Source organism: Palaemon carinicauda, unplaced genomic scaffold (assembly GCF_036898095.1).
Source record: "Palaemon carinicauda isolate YSFRI2023 unplaced genomic scaffold, ASM3689809v2 scaffold426, whole genome shotgun sequence".
Lineage (NCBI taxonomy): Eukaryota > Metazoa > Arthropoda > Malacostraca > Decapoda > Palaemonidae > Palaemon > Palaemon carinicauda.
Window position 1 is genome coordinate 1 of NW_027171680.1, and position 17,500 is coordinate 17,500.

General features: G+C 33.6%; 1 protein-coding gene across 11 annotated transcripts in view; it reads right to left on the reverse strand.

Moving 5' to 3' along the window:
• Nucleotides 1-7,276: 7,276 nt before the first annotated feature.
• wupA (wings up A) overlaps nucleotides 7,277-17,500 on the reverse strand; it is a 49,498-nt gene continuing 39,274 nt past the window's right edge. For 7 of the 11 annotated variants that reach the window (XM_068369233.1, XM_068369234.1, XM_068369230.1 and 4 more), the window contains 3 exons: nucleotides 13,294-13,317; nucleotides 11,194-11,221; nucleotides 7,277-7,530 (listed from right to left, as the gene is read on the reverse strand). In XM_068369233.1, the coding sequence (XP_068225334.1) occupies nucleotides 7,520-7,530; nucleotides 11,194-11,221; nucleotides 13,294-13,317 (63 nt within the window). In that variant the 3' untranslated portion in view covers nucleotides 7,277-7,519. Of the gene's footprint in view, nucleotides 7,531-11,193; nucleotides 11,222-13,293; nucleotides 13,318-16,384; nucleotides 16,409-17,500 lie in introns of those variants that run through there. The other 4 variants (XM_068369235.1, XM_068369232.1, XM_068369228.1 and 1 more) reach the window with 2 other exon arrangements.

A 17,500-nucleotide genomic window follows, 5' to 3' on the forward strand; every position in this document is an offset into this window, starting at 1 on the left:
TGCCATTCTCCATAGGTCTTACGAGGGATTCATGCTATTAACCTCAAAGGGACTGTCATTTCGAAGAGCTAGGTTAATTACTATTCTCCATAGATCTTACGAGGGATTCATACTATTAACCTCAAAGTAACTGTTCTTCGAAGAGCTAGGTTAAATACCATTCTCCATAGATCTTATAAAGGATTCATACTATTAACCTCAAAGTAACTGTCATTTCGAAGAGTTAGGTTAATTACTATCCTCCATTGATCTTACAAACGATTCATGCTATTAACCTCAAAGGGACTGTCATTTCGAAGAGCTAGGTTAATTGCCATTCTCCCTAGGTCTTACGAAGGATTCATACTATTAACCTCAAAGGGACTGTCATTTCGAAGAGCTAGGTTAATTACCAGTCTCCATAGATCTTACGAAGTATTCATACTATTAACCTCAGAGTGACTGTCATTTCGAAGAGCTAGGTTAATTGCCATTCTCCAAAGGTCTTACGAGGGATTCATGCTATTAACCTCAAAGGGACTGTCATTTCGAAGAGCTAGGTTAATTGCCATTCTCCCTAGGTCTTACGAGGGATTCATACTACTAACCTCAGAGTGACTTTCATTTCGAAGGGCTAGGTTAATTTTCATTCGCCATAAATCTTACGAAGGATTCATACTGTTAACCTCAGAGTGACTGTCATTTCGAAGAGCTAGGTTAATTGCCAGTCTCCATAGATCTTACAACCGATTCATACTATTAACCTCAAAGGGACGGTCATTTCGAAGAGCTAGGTTAATTACCAGTCTCCATAGATCTTACGAAGGATTCATGCTATTAACCTCAAAGGGACGGTCATTTGGAAGAGCTAGGTTAATTACCAGTCTCCATAGATCTTACGAAGGATTCATGCTATTAACCTCAAAGGGACTGTCATTTCGAAGAGCCAGGTTAATTGCCATTCTCCCTAGGTCTTACGAAGGATTCATACTATTAACCTCAAAGTAACTGTTCTTTCTAAGAGCTAGGTTAATTGCCATTCTCCATATATCTTACGAGGGATTCATACTATTAACCTCAAAGGGACTGTCATTTCGAAGAGCTAGGTTAATTGCCACTAATCCTGTTAAAGCAATCGGGTTAAGTACGTACCATGAACAGTAATGGGGATCATTATTCATTTCTTCAGAATGAATAGCATCAGAGGACAATTATCCTTATTGCCGTATTAATACCGGGTTCAATTAACCCGAGTCCGATAGCATTAGGTTTAATTTATCTATGCAGTACTTGCATAAGTTATGAAACCAGTCATTCATTTTAATTTTCCATTCCACCACACTACATACATTCATTCATTCACTGGAATTAAACATTCTACAAACTCACTAAATGATCAAATCATTTGGAAGCAATAAATTTTTAATGACTTTCATCAAACTTTCTTCTCCATAGGCAATTGCATCCAAACCATACATACATACATACATACATACATGTAAATACAGTATATAGTTATAATCATTATCATCATCATCGGACGTAACTAGTCCACTATAGGACGAAGGCCTCGGACTTCCTACCACTCAAGTCTATTTATAGTCTATGTCAGTCCACACCCGTAAATTATCGTAGTTCGTCAATCAATCGTCTTCTCTTCCTTCTACTGCTTCTTTTACAATCTCTAGGGACCCAATCTGTTATTCTTAATGTCCATCTATTGTATGTCATTCTCATTATATGTCCTGCCCATGTCTATTTGTTTTTCTTACATGTTAGAATATCCTCTTCCCTCATGTAGAAGTTTGCTCTCCTAGCTTCTCAGCAATTGATTTTCAAGGATGAGGTGTCCAGTCCCCTGTCCTTTCCATTCTTCCATTAGACACCGGCAACCCATTTACAACTGGTTATATTGGACCAGGGTGTTTTACGGACCTAGGAAACGTAAGCCAGCGCTGCACTATTCAGACTCATTAAGGGTGATTTCACCTTCCAAACTTTTAATAAAGGTTAGGAATGCAATTATGTATATATATATATATATATATATATATATATATATATATAAATATATATATATATATATATATATATATATATATATATATATATATATATATATGTATATATATATATATATATATATATATATATATATATGTATATATATATATATATATATATATATAATTGCAATTTTATATATATATATATATATATATATATATATATATATATATATATATATATATATATATTATATATATACATACATACATACACACACACACACTCGCTCAGCTCTCTCCGTCCCTTGGGTAGGGGGTAGAGGGAATAGTCATACCCTGGTGAGAGGGGTTGCTTGTGTGTGCACATTTATCTAAATATTTATCCGTCATTTTTGACGGGTCGCATACACTAGTAATGAATAATTTAATATTTTTCTTTATGATAATCCTATAGCTACCCATAGAGGCTTATTTACCTAAATGTGTAGTTCATTCACTTGTATAGTTATAGTATTTATAGTTTTTTAATTTAATATTTTTCTTTATGATAATCCTATAGCTACCCATAGAGGCTTATTTACCTAAATGTGTAGTTCATTCACGTGTATAGTTATAGTATTTATAGTTTTTAATTTAATATTTTTCTTTATAATAATGCTATAGCCACCCACAGATGTGTGTTTACCTAAATGTTTAGTTCATTCACGTGTATAGTTATAGTATTTATAGTTTTTTATCAGGGGTCTCATGTGAAAAAACTCATGTATATTCCCATCGCTGATCTCACGTTGATTGGCATCACCTAAGTTCCATTGTTTAATCTACAATATCAACCAGAAGCGAATTGGCTGTTTTCTATAAATTTTTATCTGTGCTCTCATGTCAAGCAAACAATGTATATTCCCTTTAGTTGATATCACGTTGATTGGCATCACCTAAGTTCCATTGTTTAATCTACAATATCAACCAGAAGCGAATTGGCTGTTTTCCATAATTTTTTTCTGTGCTCTCATGTCAAGCAAACAATGTATATTCCCTTTAGTTGATCTCACGTTGATTGACATCACCTAAGTTCCATTGTTTAATCTACAATATCAACCAGAAGCGAATTGGCTGTTTTTTATAAATTTTTATCTGTGCTCTCATGTCAAGCAAATATATGGAGATTTGTGCTTAAATATCTTCCTTAGTTTCTATTATTATTATTATTATTATTATTATTATTATTATTATTATTATTACTACTACTACTACTACTACTACTATTACTACTACTACTACTGCTTGCTAAGATACAACCCTAGTTGTAAAAGCCTAAGGGCTCCAACAGGGAAAATAACCCTGCGAGGAAAGGCAACAAGGAAATAAAGTACAAGAGAAGTAATGAACAATATAGAATATTTTAAGAACAATAACAGCATTAAAGCAGATATTTCATATATAGACTATGAAACTTGAAAAAAAAAGAAAAAAAAAAGAAGATAAATCAGGTAGAAAAGTGTGCCAGAGTTTATTTCATAATTTCATAATTTTAGTTAATATCACGTTGATTGGCATCACCTAAGTTCCATTGTTTAACCACTACAAGAACTGTTTTCTATAAATAGAATCTCCAAGGATAAAGGCCACCATCCTTAACAAAAGCATTCCTTTGCTCTCGGTGTTTTTGTTTAATTGTTGTTATTGTTATTTAGGGAGTTCAAGGTTATGCGTGTGAAGAAGACGCACAACGGAGAAACGCGTCATCCAGTTATTATCAAATCGATTCCAACTGCGGTTCTGGTCTCCAGTGCCAGAGGGGCATATCAGCCAGGGAGTTGTGTACTGATGCCACTGTTGTTTTGTTTTCTTGATGTCATAAATGGGAGTGTCGACGGTGTTATTATTATTATTATTATTATTATTATTATTATTATTATTATTATTATTATTATTAATTGCTAAGCTACAACCCTAGTTGGAAAAGCAAGATACTATAAGTTCAGGGGCCCCCACAGGGAAAATAGCTCAGTGAGGAAAGGAAACAAGGAAAATTAAATATTTTAAGAACAGTAACAACATTAAAATGAATTTTTTCCTATATAAACTATGAAAACTTTAACAAAACAAGAGGAAGAGAAATTAGATAGAATAGTGCCCGAGTGTACCCTCAAGCAAGAGAACTCTAACCCAAGACAGTGGAAGACCATGGTATAGAGGCTATGGCACTACCTAATACTAGAGAACAATGGTTTGATTTTGGAGTGTCCTTCTCCTAGAAGAACTGCTTGCCATAGGTGAAGAGTCTCTTCTACCCTTACCAAGAGGAAAGTAGCCACTGAACAATTACAGTGCAGTAGTTCACCCCATGGGTGAAGAAGAATTGTTGTTATTCTAGTTTTTGCAAGATTTATGTAAGCATTTGTTGGATTTTTATCAGCTGCTGCTGTTATTCCAATGAAGGAATGGTTACTGTTTTATTGCTGTTGTTCCAATGCTGTTATAGAAGTAATGCTACTACTGTTGTTCTAATGTCGTTTTAGTTATTGCTTCTGATGCTATTGCTCAAAAGCAGTAGAGGAACCGGCCATATGTACATTTGATCAGTGTCCAAGCCTCTTTTCCTCCCACCTTCGGACCAGTTGTACCGGGCAATGGTTCCTGATATCTCATCAGGTAGCCCCATAGACCCTAGTACCTCCCATCGATATTTAAAAAGAACGGTAACGTTGGTGACACTAATGCAAGCTGTCTGGCAGTGAGCGGGACTTGAACTTCTACTAGGGACATATATTTTTGTGTTAATTTTGAGTTTACTGTTACGAATTAGTGCTCTAAAATTCTACAGTATTGTACCCTATGTAACTTTAAATTCTATATTTTTCTATTGTACTATATGTTAGATTTATGTTCTATATGTTTGTAATTCTCTCTCTCTCTCTCTCTCTCTCTCTCTCTCTCTCTCTCTCTCTCTCTCTCTCTCTCTCTCTCTCTCTCTCTCTCAATGATGATCATCATTAGCCATTAAACGGTGTTTGACCCCAAAACTTGGCATTTAAGTTTTAAGTGATTTATGTTATACGAAAGGTTGATACTAACCTTCTGTTAATTCATATTTTCCAATTAGCGTAAACGGAAAGATCAATAAGCTATTGCAGTTAATGCAGGCTATTCGTGTTTTATTTTGCCTCTTGTCTCTCATATTTATAGGCATTATGTTTTATGGAAGGCTCCATTAACTTTCCTTTTGAAGCGGCTGGCGACCTTTTAAGGTTATTGTCTCCACATTTTAGTATGATTAAAAACAGGATAATCATCAGACTGAAGCGAAAAGATATTCCAATCGGGGACACTCGTTTCGAATTTAATACTTGAATTTATGTTCAACGTTTACGTAATTTTCATATCTTTCTCCCGTCTCTGAAATGACTGTTTACTAGGATTTGATGATTGCCAGTCTTTTAAATTAAAAGAAGTTAAGTGGTGCTAATGGTTTTGTGTATGTATCTATATATATATATATATATATATATATATATATATATATATATATGTATTTGTATATATATATATATATATATATATATATATATATATATATATATATATATATATATATATATGTATTTGTATATATATATATATATATATATATATATATATATATATATATATGTATATAAATATACAGTATATGTGCATTTGCATTTATATAAATATATCTATATAAAAAAGCTCTCCATCCCATACTTATCCTCAATTTGATTTTAGTCTCATGTCCTGGGAAAACACTTACTGACTCTCTATTCATTAACAATTTCTAGAGGTTCGTCCATAACCCTTATTTGCTGTCTCTCTGTATTTTCATTAAACATTATCTTAGTTTTCTCATATTCATTTTCAGCCCTATATTTCGGCTTTTTTTTTTTTATTTTACTCAAATCTTCTATGATCTTTTGAAATTCACCACATTATTCACTAAACAGAATTATGTCATCTTTAGATATTAATTAATTAAGCTATTCTCCATTAATGTTAATTACTACATTCCCAATTTAAACTCTTAAATAAAATGCACTGAATAATTTAGGAGAGATGTGGTCTCCCTGTCTAACTCCTTTCTCAATTGGAATTTCCTATTATCTTTATGTAGTTTTAGGATTGCTGTACTTCTTGTATAGAAAGCGTTCTAACATAAGATTCATCTATACCTTGTTTTTTTAATTGATTTCTTTACTGCTGAAGTTTTGAGAGAATCAAAAGCTTTCTCATAATCTATAAATGCCATACATAGTGGTTTGTCATACTCTGTTGATTTATCCATTAGCTGGTTAATAATATAGAAATGGTCAGTTGTTGAATACCCACTTCTAAAGCCTGTCTGCTCTCTTGGTTGGTTAAAGTCTAGCTATCTTGCTATTCGGCCTACTATGATCTTTGTAAATATTTTATATATTTCTAAGAGTAAACTTAATGGGCAGTAATTTTTCAGGTCTTTTGTGTCACCCTTTTTTGAATTAGTGTAATCCAAGAGTGCTTCCAAACAGTGCGTATAAAGCATCCTTGCAGATAGTTCGTGTAAAGTTCAGACTTTTACCAATTTGAAATCTCTTTCATCTATTATTAAATCAATTATTAGTCCATCTTCTGATACTTCTAATCTTTTCATGCTTGATTTACCTCTACTGTTAGTTTTGGTACCGATTCAGGCACATTATTTCAATCGGCAAAGTTATTTCTTATCACTATTGTATATCATTATACAGAAAATATTTGAACCACCATTAATCAAAAGGTTGTGAAAATGAAATGCAATACGATGTATTAGTAATACAAATTTATTACGTTTACTGTTGAAGCTTTTATAAAGATGTTCACAGTCAGTCCAGAGCCTCTTTGGGACTCTGCGTTGATGATGATCTTGTTGATAACGTTGTTGTTCTTTGTATTTGTTTATGCCGGGACGTGTTACGTCAGTCCACATGTTACCGGATGACACCGATCGATTGAAATACACCTGATTCTCTTGTCTATTTATCAAATTCTTGATTGTTTCTATTGCCTTTCCCTTCTGGAATAGCTTTGGTTGATGTTGTTCTTGTTGTTGTTGTTCTTGAATCTTTCGAGCGTCTAGAAGAGCTCTCGCAGTAGTCGATCGTTGACCATCACGCCGGCGTTTCGAGATCAGGGTGCTTAGCGTAGCATTAATCTTACATGAGAATGAAATAAGAATACACTTTGGCGACACGAGTAACAGAAAAAGACGGGACGCCGGCATCAGCAGCGGCACTGGCGACAGGGACAGCGGTGCTGGCGACAGGGACAGCGACGCTGTCTGCCAAACGTCCAAACGACGACGACGACGATGAAGAAGAGAGAAAAGACGTTTACGAAGACGTGGACGCAGACGGAAACGCAGACGAAGAAAGACACGGACACCTTCACCACCACTACTTCTACCTCCTTCTTCTCCTCCTCCTCCTTCTACTCTGGACACTCCATCTCTTCTTCCTCTACTTCTGCCTTCCCACGTTGACTGATGGAAACACTTTTTACGCAGTGGCTGTTAAGGGGGACATCAGAGACAATTGTTAGAAAAGTGAAACTATTTTAAACTCATGATTTTTTAAAAACATTTTTATGGTCCCTAAATATGTGAGCAAATACCTCGAAATGTGAAACTATTTTTTTTTATATTATTCGATTTCTGCTACTAATATACCTATCATGGTTATATACGGTATATATGTGCTCGTTTACGTTGTCTATTTGTCTGGCTTTTTTACTTTTCAGTAAATTTAATATTATATGTTTTGATATCTATCTTCTATGTATCTACGTAACTTGAATATATAGGATTTCTCTGTGTGTATTTTCTCTAAATATGGTTACTTATTGTGATATATCACTTATACAATATATATATATATATATATATATATATATATATATATATATATAATCCATATAATATATATATATATATATATATATATATATATATATACAGTATATATATGTATATATATACATATATATATATACATATATATATATATATATATATATATATATATAATCCATATAATATATATATGTATACTGTATATAATCCATATAATATATATATATATATATATATATATATATATATATATATATATATATATATACAGTATATATATGTATATATATATGAAAATTATGAGCATAAGTAAACATAAACTGATATATTCACAGTTTTTCATAACTTATATAAATCTTCAAATTTATTTTCCTATCCCTTATTTCTCTCAAATTTGACTTTGTAAAATTAATTAATTAATGTAGATCGAAGCATTAATTTAAAGTAACCTGCTAGTTAAATTTTTTGTCTCCAATTTTTTATATTTTTTTCTGTGATTTTTTATAATAATTTTTTCTAATCTAATTTTTCGAATAATATTTTTTCTCTAACAATGATAATCTAATTTTATAGATATATAGTTGACTCGTGCTATAGATATATGGAATAAGAGAACTATCTATTAATAGATTGGAATGATTATCTTCATTATCTAATCATAATCTCTTGGGGACATCTCCTATTAGCTGAATATTGTCTATTAACTAATAATAACTAATGTTATCGTTGCCCAAAAAAAAATCTCTAAGATATATACATCTAAATAAGGATATTAATTTAATGTAGAAACATTTCCAGGAGTTTTAAAATCTATCTAATGTATGTTTATTTTTTATGTAATTTTTTATGTAATTTTTTTTTTTTTTTTTAATTCCTAAGCACCTGTTACGATGGAATTTTGTGAAACTACTCTATTGTTCAACTAAAGCAAAGATACTTTCATAGAATTTCGACGTTTATTTCAGACATTTAATTGCCTCAAGGAGATAAATAAAATCGGTGAGAAATTATATAGTAAATAGATAAAAATAAAAATAGAGGTGCGGATGTAATAGAGATAAAATAAAGCTGAAAATAATAGCTGAAATAATAGGAGGAAAAGGAAGAAATAATAATAAGAAGAGGTAAAGTGTTGAAATTAAGAATAGTATGAAGAAGAAGATGGAGCTAACTGATTCAATAAAATAAAAGAGTAGATCAAACTATATTAACACTACGAAACAGAAATAAACAAAAACGGACAAAAGAAATAAAACGAGAAACAGTTAGGAGAAAATGATAATATTAATAATAATAAGTGAGGTAGGTTTTAAATGCCTAAGTAAATATTTCTTGATTATAATTTGAACGATTGTTAAGCAATCTGCATTTTGAATCTTTTTTAACTAAATATTTATCGTGAAAGTATCTCTTGACATTAGGAGTTTATTATTAAAACTAAGAGTAAAATCCATCTGGTAAGCATCATTAATACTAATTTTAAAGTATTGGTTACGTTAAGTTTTGGTCCAGTTGGCTTAATTAATTCCGGTACACTTCACCGGGAAGGTACAGAGGTTTAAAGGTTTAAAGGTCGCTCATGAATGGCAGAGGCAATGCCCTAGAGACTGACCATACATTATATGATCAGCACCCAAGCCTCCTCTCCATCCAAGCTAGGACCAGGGAAAGCCAGGCAGTGGCTGCTGATGACTCAGCAGATAGACTTATAGGCTCCCTCAAACCCCACAACCTTAGCTCACAAGGATGGTAAGGTTGCAAACACTAATGGCACTAACGAGTCTGAGCGGGACTCGAACCCCCGACTGGCAAACACCAGGCAGAGACGTTACCAATCAGGCCAGAGCAAAAGAGAAACTGTTGGTAACGCTCCTTGTAAAACTTGTAAAACTTGTAAAACTTGAAGTCCCCGAACTTGTAAACTCGTGATCAAAAGTATTTTTATTCATTTTACGAAGTACCGTTAAGAAAATAATATTATTTTATACAGCACTTTATAGAATTAATAAAAAAATGCTTTTGTTCACGTGTTTACAAGCCACGCAACTCTGTTTTGCAGGCAGCGTTGCCAATACTGTTTTGCTAAACACAACGTCCCCTTGCTTCCGTAAAATGTACCGGAATTAATGAAAGCAACTGTACATTAGAAATTAATATTAGGAATGGGAGAAATAAGTACTGATAGGGGTCAACGCAATGCAAAGAAAGAAAAAGGCTTTTTTAATTAAGGGAAAATGGAACTAATTAAAAGAAAAAATAAAATGGATGTGAGCGGTGTGATGTTTTAGGTGTGGTGGTGATATTGGCGTTGGACCAGTCGCCCTTTGGAAAACCTTTACTGTCTCCTCATCCTCCGACGGGTGTTGACACGTTACCTTCCTCGACGCCGTATGCTTCTTAGCTCTCAGCAGGAGTAGGGGCAACTTCACCTTCGGCGACAGCAGCAGCAGGGGCGGCCTCAGAGGGGGGAGCCTCCGCTGGAGCCTCTGCAGGGGCCTCAGCGGGGGCTTCCGCTGGAGGTCCATCAGCAGAGGGAGGAGGAGGAGCGACCTCGCCTCCTTCTGCTGGAGGTGGAGCCTCAGCGGAACCTTCAGCTGGCTGTCCCTCTGCAGGAGGAGCAGCAGCATCTCCTTCAGCAGGAGGTGCTTCAGATGGAGCCCCCTCTGCAGGCACGCCCTCTGCTGGCTCGCCTTCTGCTGGTGGAGCAGCGTCTGTAGGGGCACCTTCGGTACCTTCAAGTGTCAAGTTAGTGAAGGGGAAAAAGAATGCAACCATTATTACCGAAATCAAATCATAAGAAAGGGAGAAAAAAGATGGCATTAAGAAAAAAAAAATTAAGATACGAAGCCAAAACCAGAGACGGACAGATTCACATGGACGGACAATCGCAACAAAACGAGGAACAAGCACAGCACAAATAAAATTGCATTTTTTTATTAAATAAAATTTGGGGGGTGGGGGACGGGTCGAAAACCTGTTAGCCTGCAAAAGAAATTTGATTAGCAAAAGTTCGGGGTTGGGGGGTACCGGGTCTGTAAAGAAAATGGGATTTTGGGCGAAGCAACAGAGAAAGAATGGAATTAATCAATCCTTTATTTCTCTGTAATCGTAAATTAAGAAAATAAATTAAAAGCAATAATGAAGTGAACTATTTATGGAGATGGTAATTACGACCCTTTTTCTTCTTGAATATATTAAAGCATTAATCTGTGAACTTGGAAATGACAACAAGAGCTGAGAATTACCATCTGTCATAAATAGCAAGAGGTGAGTAATGAGGACTTTGGTAAATCTCAAGTAAAAGCACAAAGTTCAACTCACCTTCTTCTGCAGGGGCGTCACCCTCGGCCTGTAGGGAAGACATCAATCATTAGTACATCAAAGTATGAAGTTAAAAGAACCAAAGAACCCACTTTTAAACTTTGCAATGCTACTGTGCGACTGGTTAGCATAAGGTCGAATATCGACATTCCCATAGTGGATTATCGCCTTATGCTAAAAGCAGTAGTCAGTAGATTGCTTTTAATATTTTAGGGACTCGGCGAGGTGGATTTACGCCATTTGTATGGTGGTTGCCATTCATAATGGTCGTTAATGACCATTCATTTATGGCAAACACATCTTTCAGCGAAGCCCTCCACCTCGTTTTAGAAGTCCCTTCATAATGTTGATGAAAATGTCATCCAGTTCATGAATGGTCTTCATCAAGAAAATGATTATAGTGGATCAATTGATTCAGTGTTTGTTTCTTTTGATTCGTACCTTCCAATATCCATTTTTTTGGAAATGTGAGAGAGAGAGAGAGAGAGAGAGAGAGAGAGAGAGAGAGAGAGAGAGAGAGAGAGAGAGAGAGAGAGAGAGAGAGAGAGAGAGAGAGAGATATGCTTGGCAGTTTCAAGATTGTTTTCTTAGTTAAATAGCAGAAGACTAAGGTGCAGAAAAGTACAAAAAAAAAACTGAAAATCGAAGCATTGTGACGGAAACAATAACAGCTCTTTAAGGAGAAATATTGTGAATTGAAATAAACAGAAACTCTTTTGATTTCTCAGATCACAATTAAAAGTGTTGACAGAGGAGGAGTGTCGTAGTCAGTACCTCTGGATGAAAATATATAAAAATTAAGTAAAATATGAATATGAAAAAAATATTAAATCTTCTATTGATCTTATTTTCATTCAAACAATAATCCATTCAATGAAATCAGTGCACCAACAACAGAGAATTACAAGCAAAAGTTGAAACACCCTTAAAAATAAAAGGAAAAATTAAAGGGAACTTATTTTTTTTCAGTCTAATTATCTATCAAAATATACAGTTCTCCTTTAACAGTAAGGCTGACAGTCTTCGCCTACTGTAATCTTTTAAACTAGGGAATTCTCAAAGTCATAAGCAAATCCATGCAGGAAATCTAACGTCTTCTATAGTATAAAAAGTCTAATTCTTGAAGTTCAATACATGAGGCAATTCTCTTCATAATGTCTAAAGGGTTCATAATGTCTAAAGGGTCATATAGAAAAAACTCACTACAAGTCCAAAATTTCAAGTTCTATAGTTTTAAGGTACTTCCTAAATCCTTTTCTTTTATTCTTCGTTTTAGTTGAAATTGTGTACCCATTCACTACGACTCTCCTTGGTCTAGTCAAGCTAAGGCCGAGAAAATACTGTCCACTTTCTATCAAAATGAAGGGAAAGAATTCTCCTCAAATAAAAAATAAAAAACAGAGTTTGATTAATGCAAAACTTGTCAATTAAAAGAACTGCAAGACGCATTGAGCAACTAAAATGGCAGGACCTAAGCTGCAGTTGTATCTAAGCGCCTTCTGTATTGATACACTATTACAACATGGGACAGAGGCAACCGACAGAGTAATTTGGAGAAATTTATCTCGGGGTATCCTTAAGGATTTTGACGTTCAAATGATTATTCTTACAGTACTGAAGCTTTTTATAATTTGAAATATTGGAAATATAAAGAGTGGAAGACAGGGCCAATAACGTTTGCTATCAGGTTGAGAGGAGACGCCAAGTTTAAATTTTTCCGTTACTCGGAGAAATTTATCTCGGGGTGCCCTCAAGGTTTTTGACATTCAAATGATTATTCTTACAGTACTGAAGCTTTTTATAATTTGAAATATTGGAAATATAAAGAGTGGAAGACAGGGCCAATAACGTTTGCTATCAGGTTGAGAGGAGACGCCAAGTTTAAATTTTTCCGTTACTCGGAGAAATTTATCTCGGGGTGCCCTCAAGGTTTTTGACATTCAAATGATCATTCTTACATTACTGAAGCTTTTTATTCTTTGAAATATTGGAAATATAAAGAGTGGAAGACAGGGCCAATAACGTTTGCTATCAGGTTGAGAGGAGACGCCAAGTTTAAATTTTTCCGTTACTCTGAGACCTTGCCGGAAAAGCACTTACCGGTCCTCCGCCCTCTTCCCCCTCCTAGAAGAGGGAGAGAGTGAAAAAAAAGACATAGTGTTATTTGCAACATTTGTACACAAACACAGATCCGGATTCTGGGTAAACAAGAAGCCCTAAATTTTAGATATAGATTATAGAGGGGGGTATCATTGAGCTCAGGTTGGGGCAGGGTTGCCAGGTTGGGCCTTTTTCAGGCTAAAGACTTAAAATTGGCCTTTTCGAGGTTATAGACTTCAAATTTGCCCTTTTCGAGGCTAAAGACTTCAAATTTGGCCTTTTTTTGAGGCTAAAGACTACAAAAATTTGGCCTTTTTGAGGCTAAAGACTTCAAATATGGCATTTTTGAGGCTAAAGACTTCAAATTAGGCCTTTTCGAGGCTAAAGATTTCAAATTTGGCCTTTTTTGAGACTAAAGACTTCAAAAACTTGGCCGTTTTGAGGCTAAAGACTTCAAATTTGGCCTTTTTGAAGCTAAAGACTTCAAATTTGGCCTATTTGAGGCTTAAGACTTCAAAAATTTGGCCTTTTTGAAGCTAAAGACTTCAAATTTGGCATTTTTTAGGCTAAAGACTTCAAATTTGGCCTTTTTTGAAATTGCTTAGCCTTTAGCAATATCGTAAAAAGGTTGGCCTTAAATACTATACGGCCTTTTAAAGCTGCAGTTGATAAAAAATTGGCCTTTTCTCCCTAAGAAAACCTGGCAACCCTTGGTTCGGTTGCTTAGGGCTTGCAGTGGTGAAAAGGATTTGTTTGGTAGTTGGGAAACAATCTGTTTAGGGCCAAAATCCGGACGGAAGTTAAACTTACAACACCTTACGTTTATATATAAATAGATATTTTTTTTCCCTTTTTTTCCAGCCACTTCATATCACCCTGCCCCAGGAGAATATATGGAATCTATAGCATTTTTAAATTACATATTTTGTTTTCAATTATGAAAAGATTAAGTTTTCGAAGCTGTTCACTGTGTTTTTAATTGGTTTTCAATTATGGAAAGATTAAATTTTCGAAGCTGTTCACTGTGTTTGCAATTAAGTTATTCTGAAATGAAACAGTCTCAGCTGTTCACTGTATTTTTAATTGGTTTTCAATTATGAAAAGATAAAATTTTCGAAATTGTTGCTGTGTTTTTAATTGGTTTTCAATTTTGAAAAGATAAAATTGTCGAAGCTGTTTACTGTTTTTAATTGGTTTTCAATTACGAAAAGATAAAATTTTCGAAATTGTTCACTGTGTTTTCAATTCAGTTATTCTGAAATGAAACAGTCTCGGTTGCAATACACACGCATATAACTCATGCCCATTTATAATTTTTTTTTTTTTTTTTTTTTTGGGGGGGGGGGGGAGGGGGCGTCTGTCGATACCTTAAGGAGCGTCAGGGATTATCGTCATAGAAAGTGGGTGTGTGTGATTGATGAGTAGATAGATAGATAGATAGGGACGATATCAGAAGAGCTGATATCGTGTCACAATAAGGATCTCTTCATTTGCAGACTAAAGACTAAAATGACTAAAGTTAAAATATTCAAAATGTAGATTTTTTAGGCTAAATCATTATTCATATGAAAATAATTTTTTTTTATTTACAATCCAAGATTAAATAAAAAATAAAATTAAACTACCGAAGCAGATAGAGGTCCCAATATTTTTTTTTTTTTTTTGTTTCTTTTAAATTTCATGAAAAAAAATATATTCTAAAGAATCTAGGCAAAAAAATAGGCTGGGTTCGGGTTGTGGCTGAATCATAAAAATGAAGATGTTAGTTCCGTCTTGGACAATTTCTCGTTGTTATTTAAGAAGTTAAAATGCGATTTAGATGATAATAGAAAAAGATAACCAGTCTAAGTGATAGATCGAGTGAGAGATATACACTAACGTAATAAGATGGACTATTTCAGTTCATTAGTCTATTTCATATTGATGTTAATTATTATTATTATTTTTTTTTTTTTTTTTTTTTTAAATCAGCATCAAGTTGCTTAAATTTTCAAAATCAAAAGTCCAGACTCCTTATTGCATTAGTGTCCTTAATATTGCGAATACATTCAAAAGCAAAAAATCTAGATAGCCGCTCTTATATTCAAAATATATATTAGTTTCCCACCAATAATACGAATAATTGCACTATACTCAATTTTTTTTAATGAGGCGCACTTGCACCGACTCGCCGCGGTGCCCTTTTAGCTCGGAAAAGTGTCCTGGTATCTGATTGGTTAGAATTATCTTTTCCAACCAATCAGTGAGCAGGAAACATTTCGTATCTACGGTGCCCTTTTAGCTCGGAAAAGTTTCCTTAGTATCTGATTGGTTAGAATTATCTTGTCCAACCAATCAGCGAGCAGGAAACTTTTCCGAGCTACGGTGCCCTTTTAGCTCGGAAAAGTTTCCTGCTATCTGATTGGTTAGAATTATCTTGTATACCAATCAGTGAGCAGGAAACATTTCGTAGCTAAAAGGGCACCCCTGCGAGTCCGTGTAAATCTGCCTCACTAAAAAGAATTGACTATAGTAGTAATAGTAGTTATATTTTCTTAATAGCAGTGAGAAATATACTTTCGGCCGCTTGGTATTAGCAGAACGGAGAGCAGTAACAGCAGGCATATAAAAGTGGCAACAGATAAGATCATATATTCAGTAGGTTTCTGATATTACGCCTAAATTACAGAGCAGTTTCCTTTATGGGTAATTATTCCAGTGACGATTTTTAGTACTCCGTTATTTTAGTACTTCGTTATTTTAGTACTTCGTTATTTTAGAATTTCGTTATTTTAGTCCTTCGTTATTTTAGTACTTCGTTATTTTAGTACTTCGTTATTTTTTGGGCCACAGCTTAAGCTTCAATTAATTAAATTAAGGCTTATATCTACGATCAAAATACATCTTATATTATTATTATTATTATTATTATTATTATTATTATTATTATTATTATTATTATTATTATTATTATTATCTTTTTCAATAGCGTTTATAGTTAAGCTTATCGCTATCATTAGATGTTTACTATTATACATATCATTATGGTAGTTGTTAGATTATTTACTTAGTTTTTATTCTTGTTTTTATTACCCTTTTTTTACTGCTGGAGAGGATGTCCCGTAATCTACTCATCCTGTGTTTTGGATAAATAAAAAAAATAAAAAATAAATTGAAAAAAATATTCATATCAATTCTGTTATCTTGTTTTTTTATTCATATTTCATTAGCTTTATTAGCTATTTATACCAAATTTGATTTAATAAAACGTATTCTAGATCTTGTTAAAAAAAACAAAAACTGGTGAGATATTTAGAATTACCGGTAAGGTGCGATAGAAGTAATAGCCAATAATTTATCAGACCCAATTTGATTTAAGAAAACATGGTTGGTAGGCCTTGTTAAAAAAATAGATAAAATAAACTGGTGAGATATTGAGAATTACCGGTAAGATGCGATAGAAATAATTGCCAGTAATTTATCAGACCTAATTTGATTTAATAAAACATGGTTGGTAGGCCTTGTTAAAAAAATAAGTAAAAAAAAAAAACTGGTGAGATACTGATAATTCCCGGTAAGATGCGATAGAAATAATTGCCAATAATTTATCAGATTAAGATGATGATATTATATCAGAAATGTAGGAATATAGATATTATTAGGATATAATGAATATACTAGTTATACATACAATGATGTATAACATTTGAGAGCGCAATTATACATTTTGATTTCAAAGTAGAATAGAATTAGCAATTACTAGTAAACACATTATTGACATACATTTAAAACGAAAAGCTCTCACGGAAAATGCCTTGACGAAAAGCGTAAATAAACTTAAAAGAAACAAATAAAAAACTTACTAGGAACTAAATATAACTGAATGATTGACCAAAATGGCCGAGCCCCTTTCCCCCCTCAATAAAAATGTCTATTAATAATCTGCTTCCAATCACTCAATAAAAATGTTTATTAATAATCTGCTTCCAAACTATAAAAATGTCTATTAATAATCTGCTTCCAATCAGAAAAAAAGATGATTATGCGATCACAAGAGACTGCACAAAGGTTAGGTTGGTAGAGAAATAGTTTGGTCGAGGACGAAGAGAGTCTTGACAAATTATTAATATGAGTTGGGGCTTCAGACAGGGCAGATGTATTACAACGTTCGCTTTAGCAAATGATGATAATTTCCTATAAACAATGCTATGAAATCTTTGAATTTATG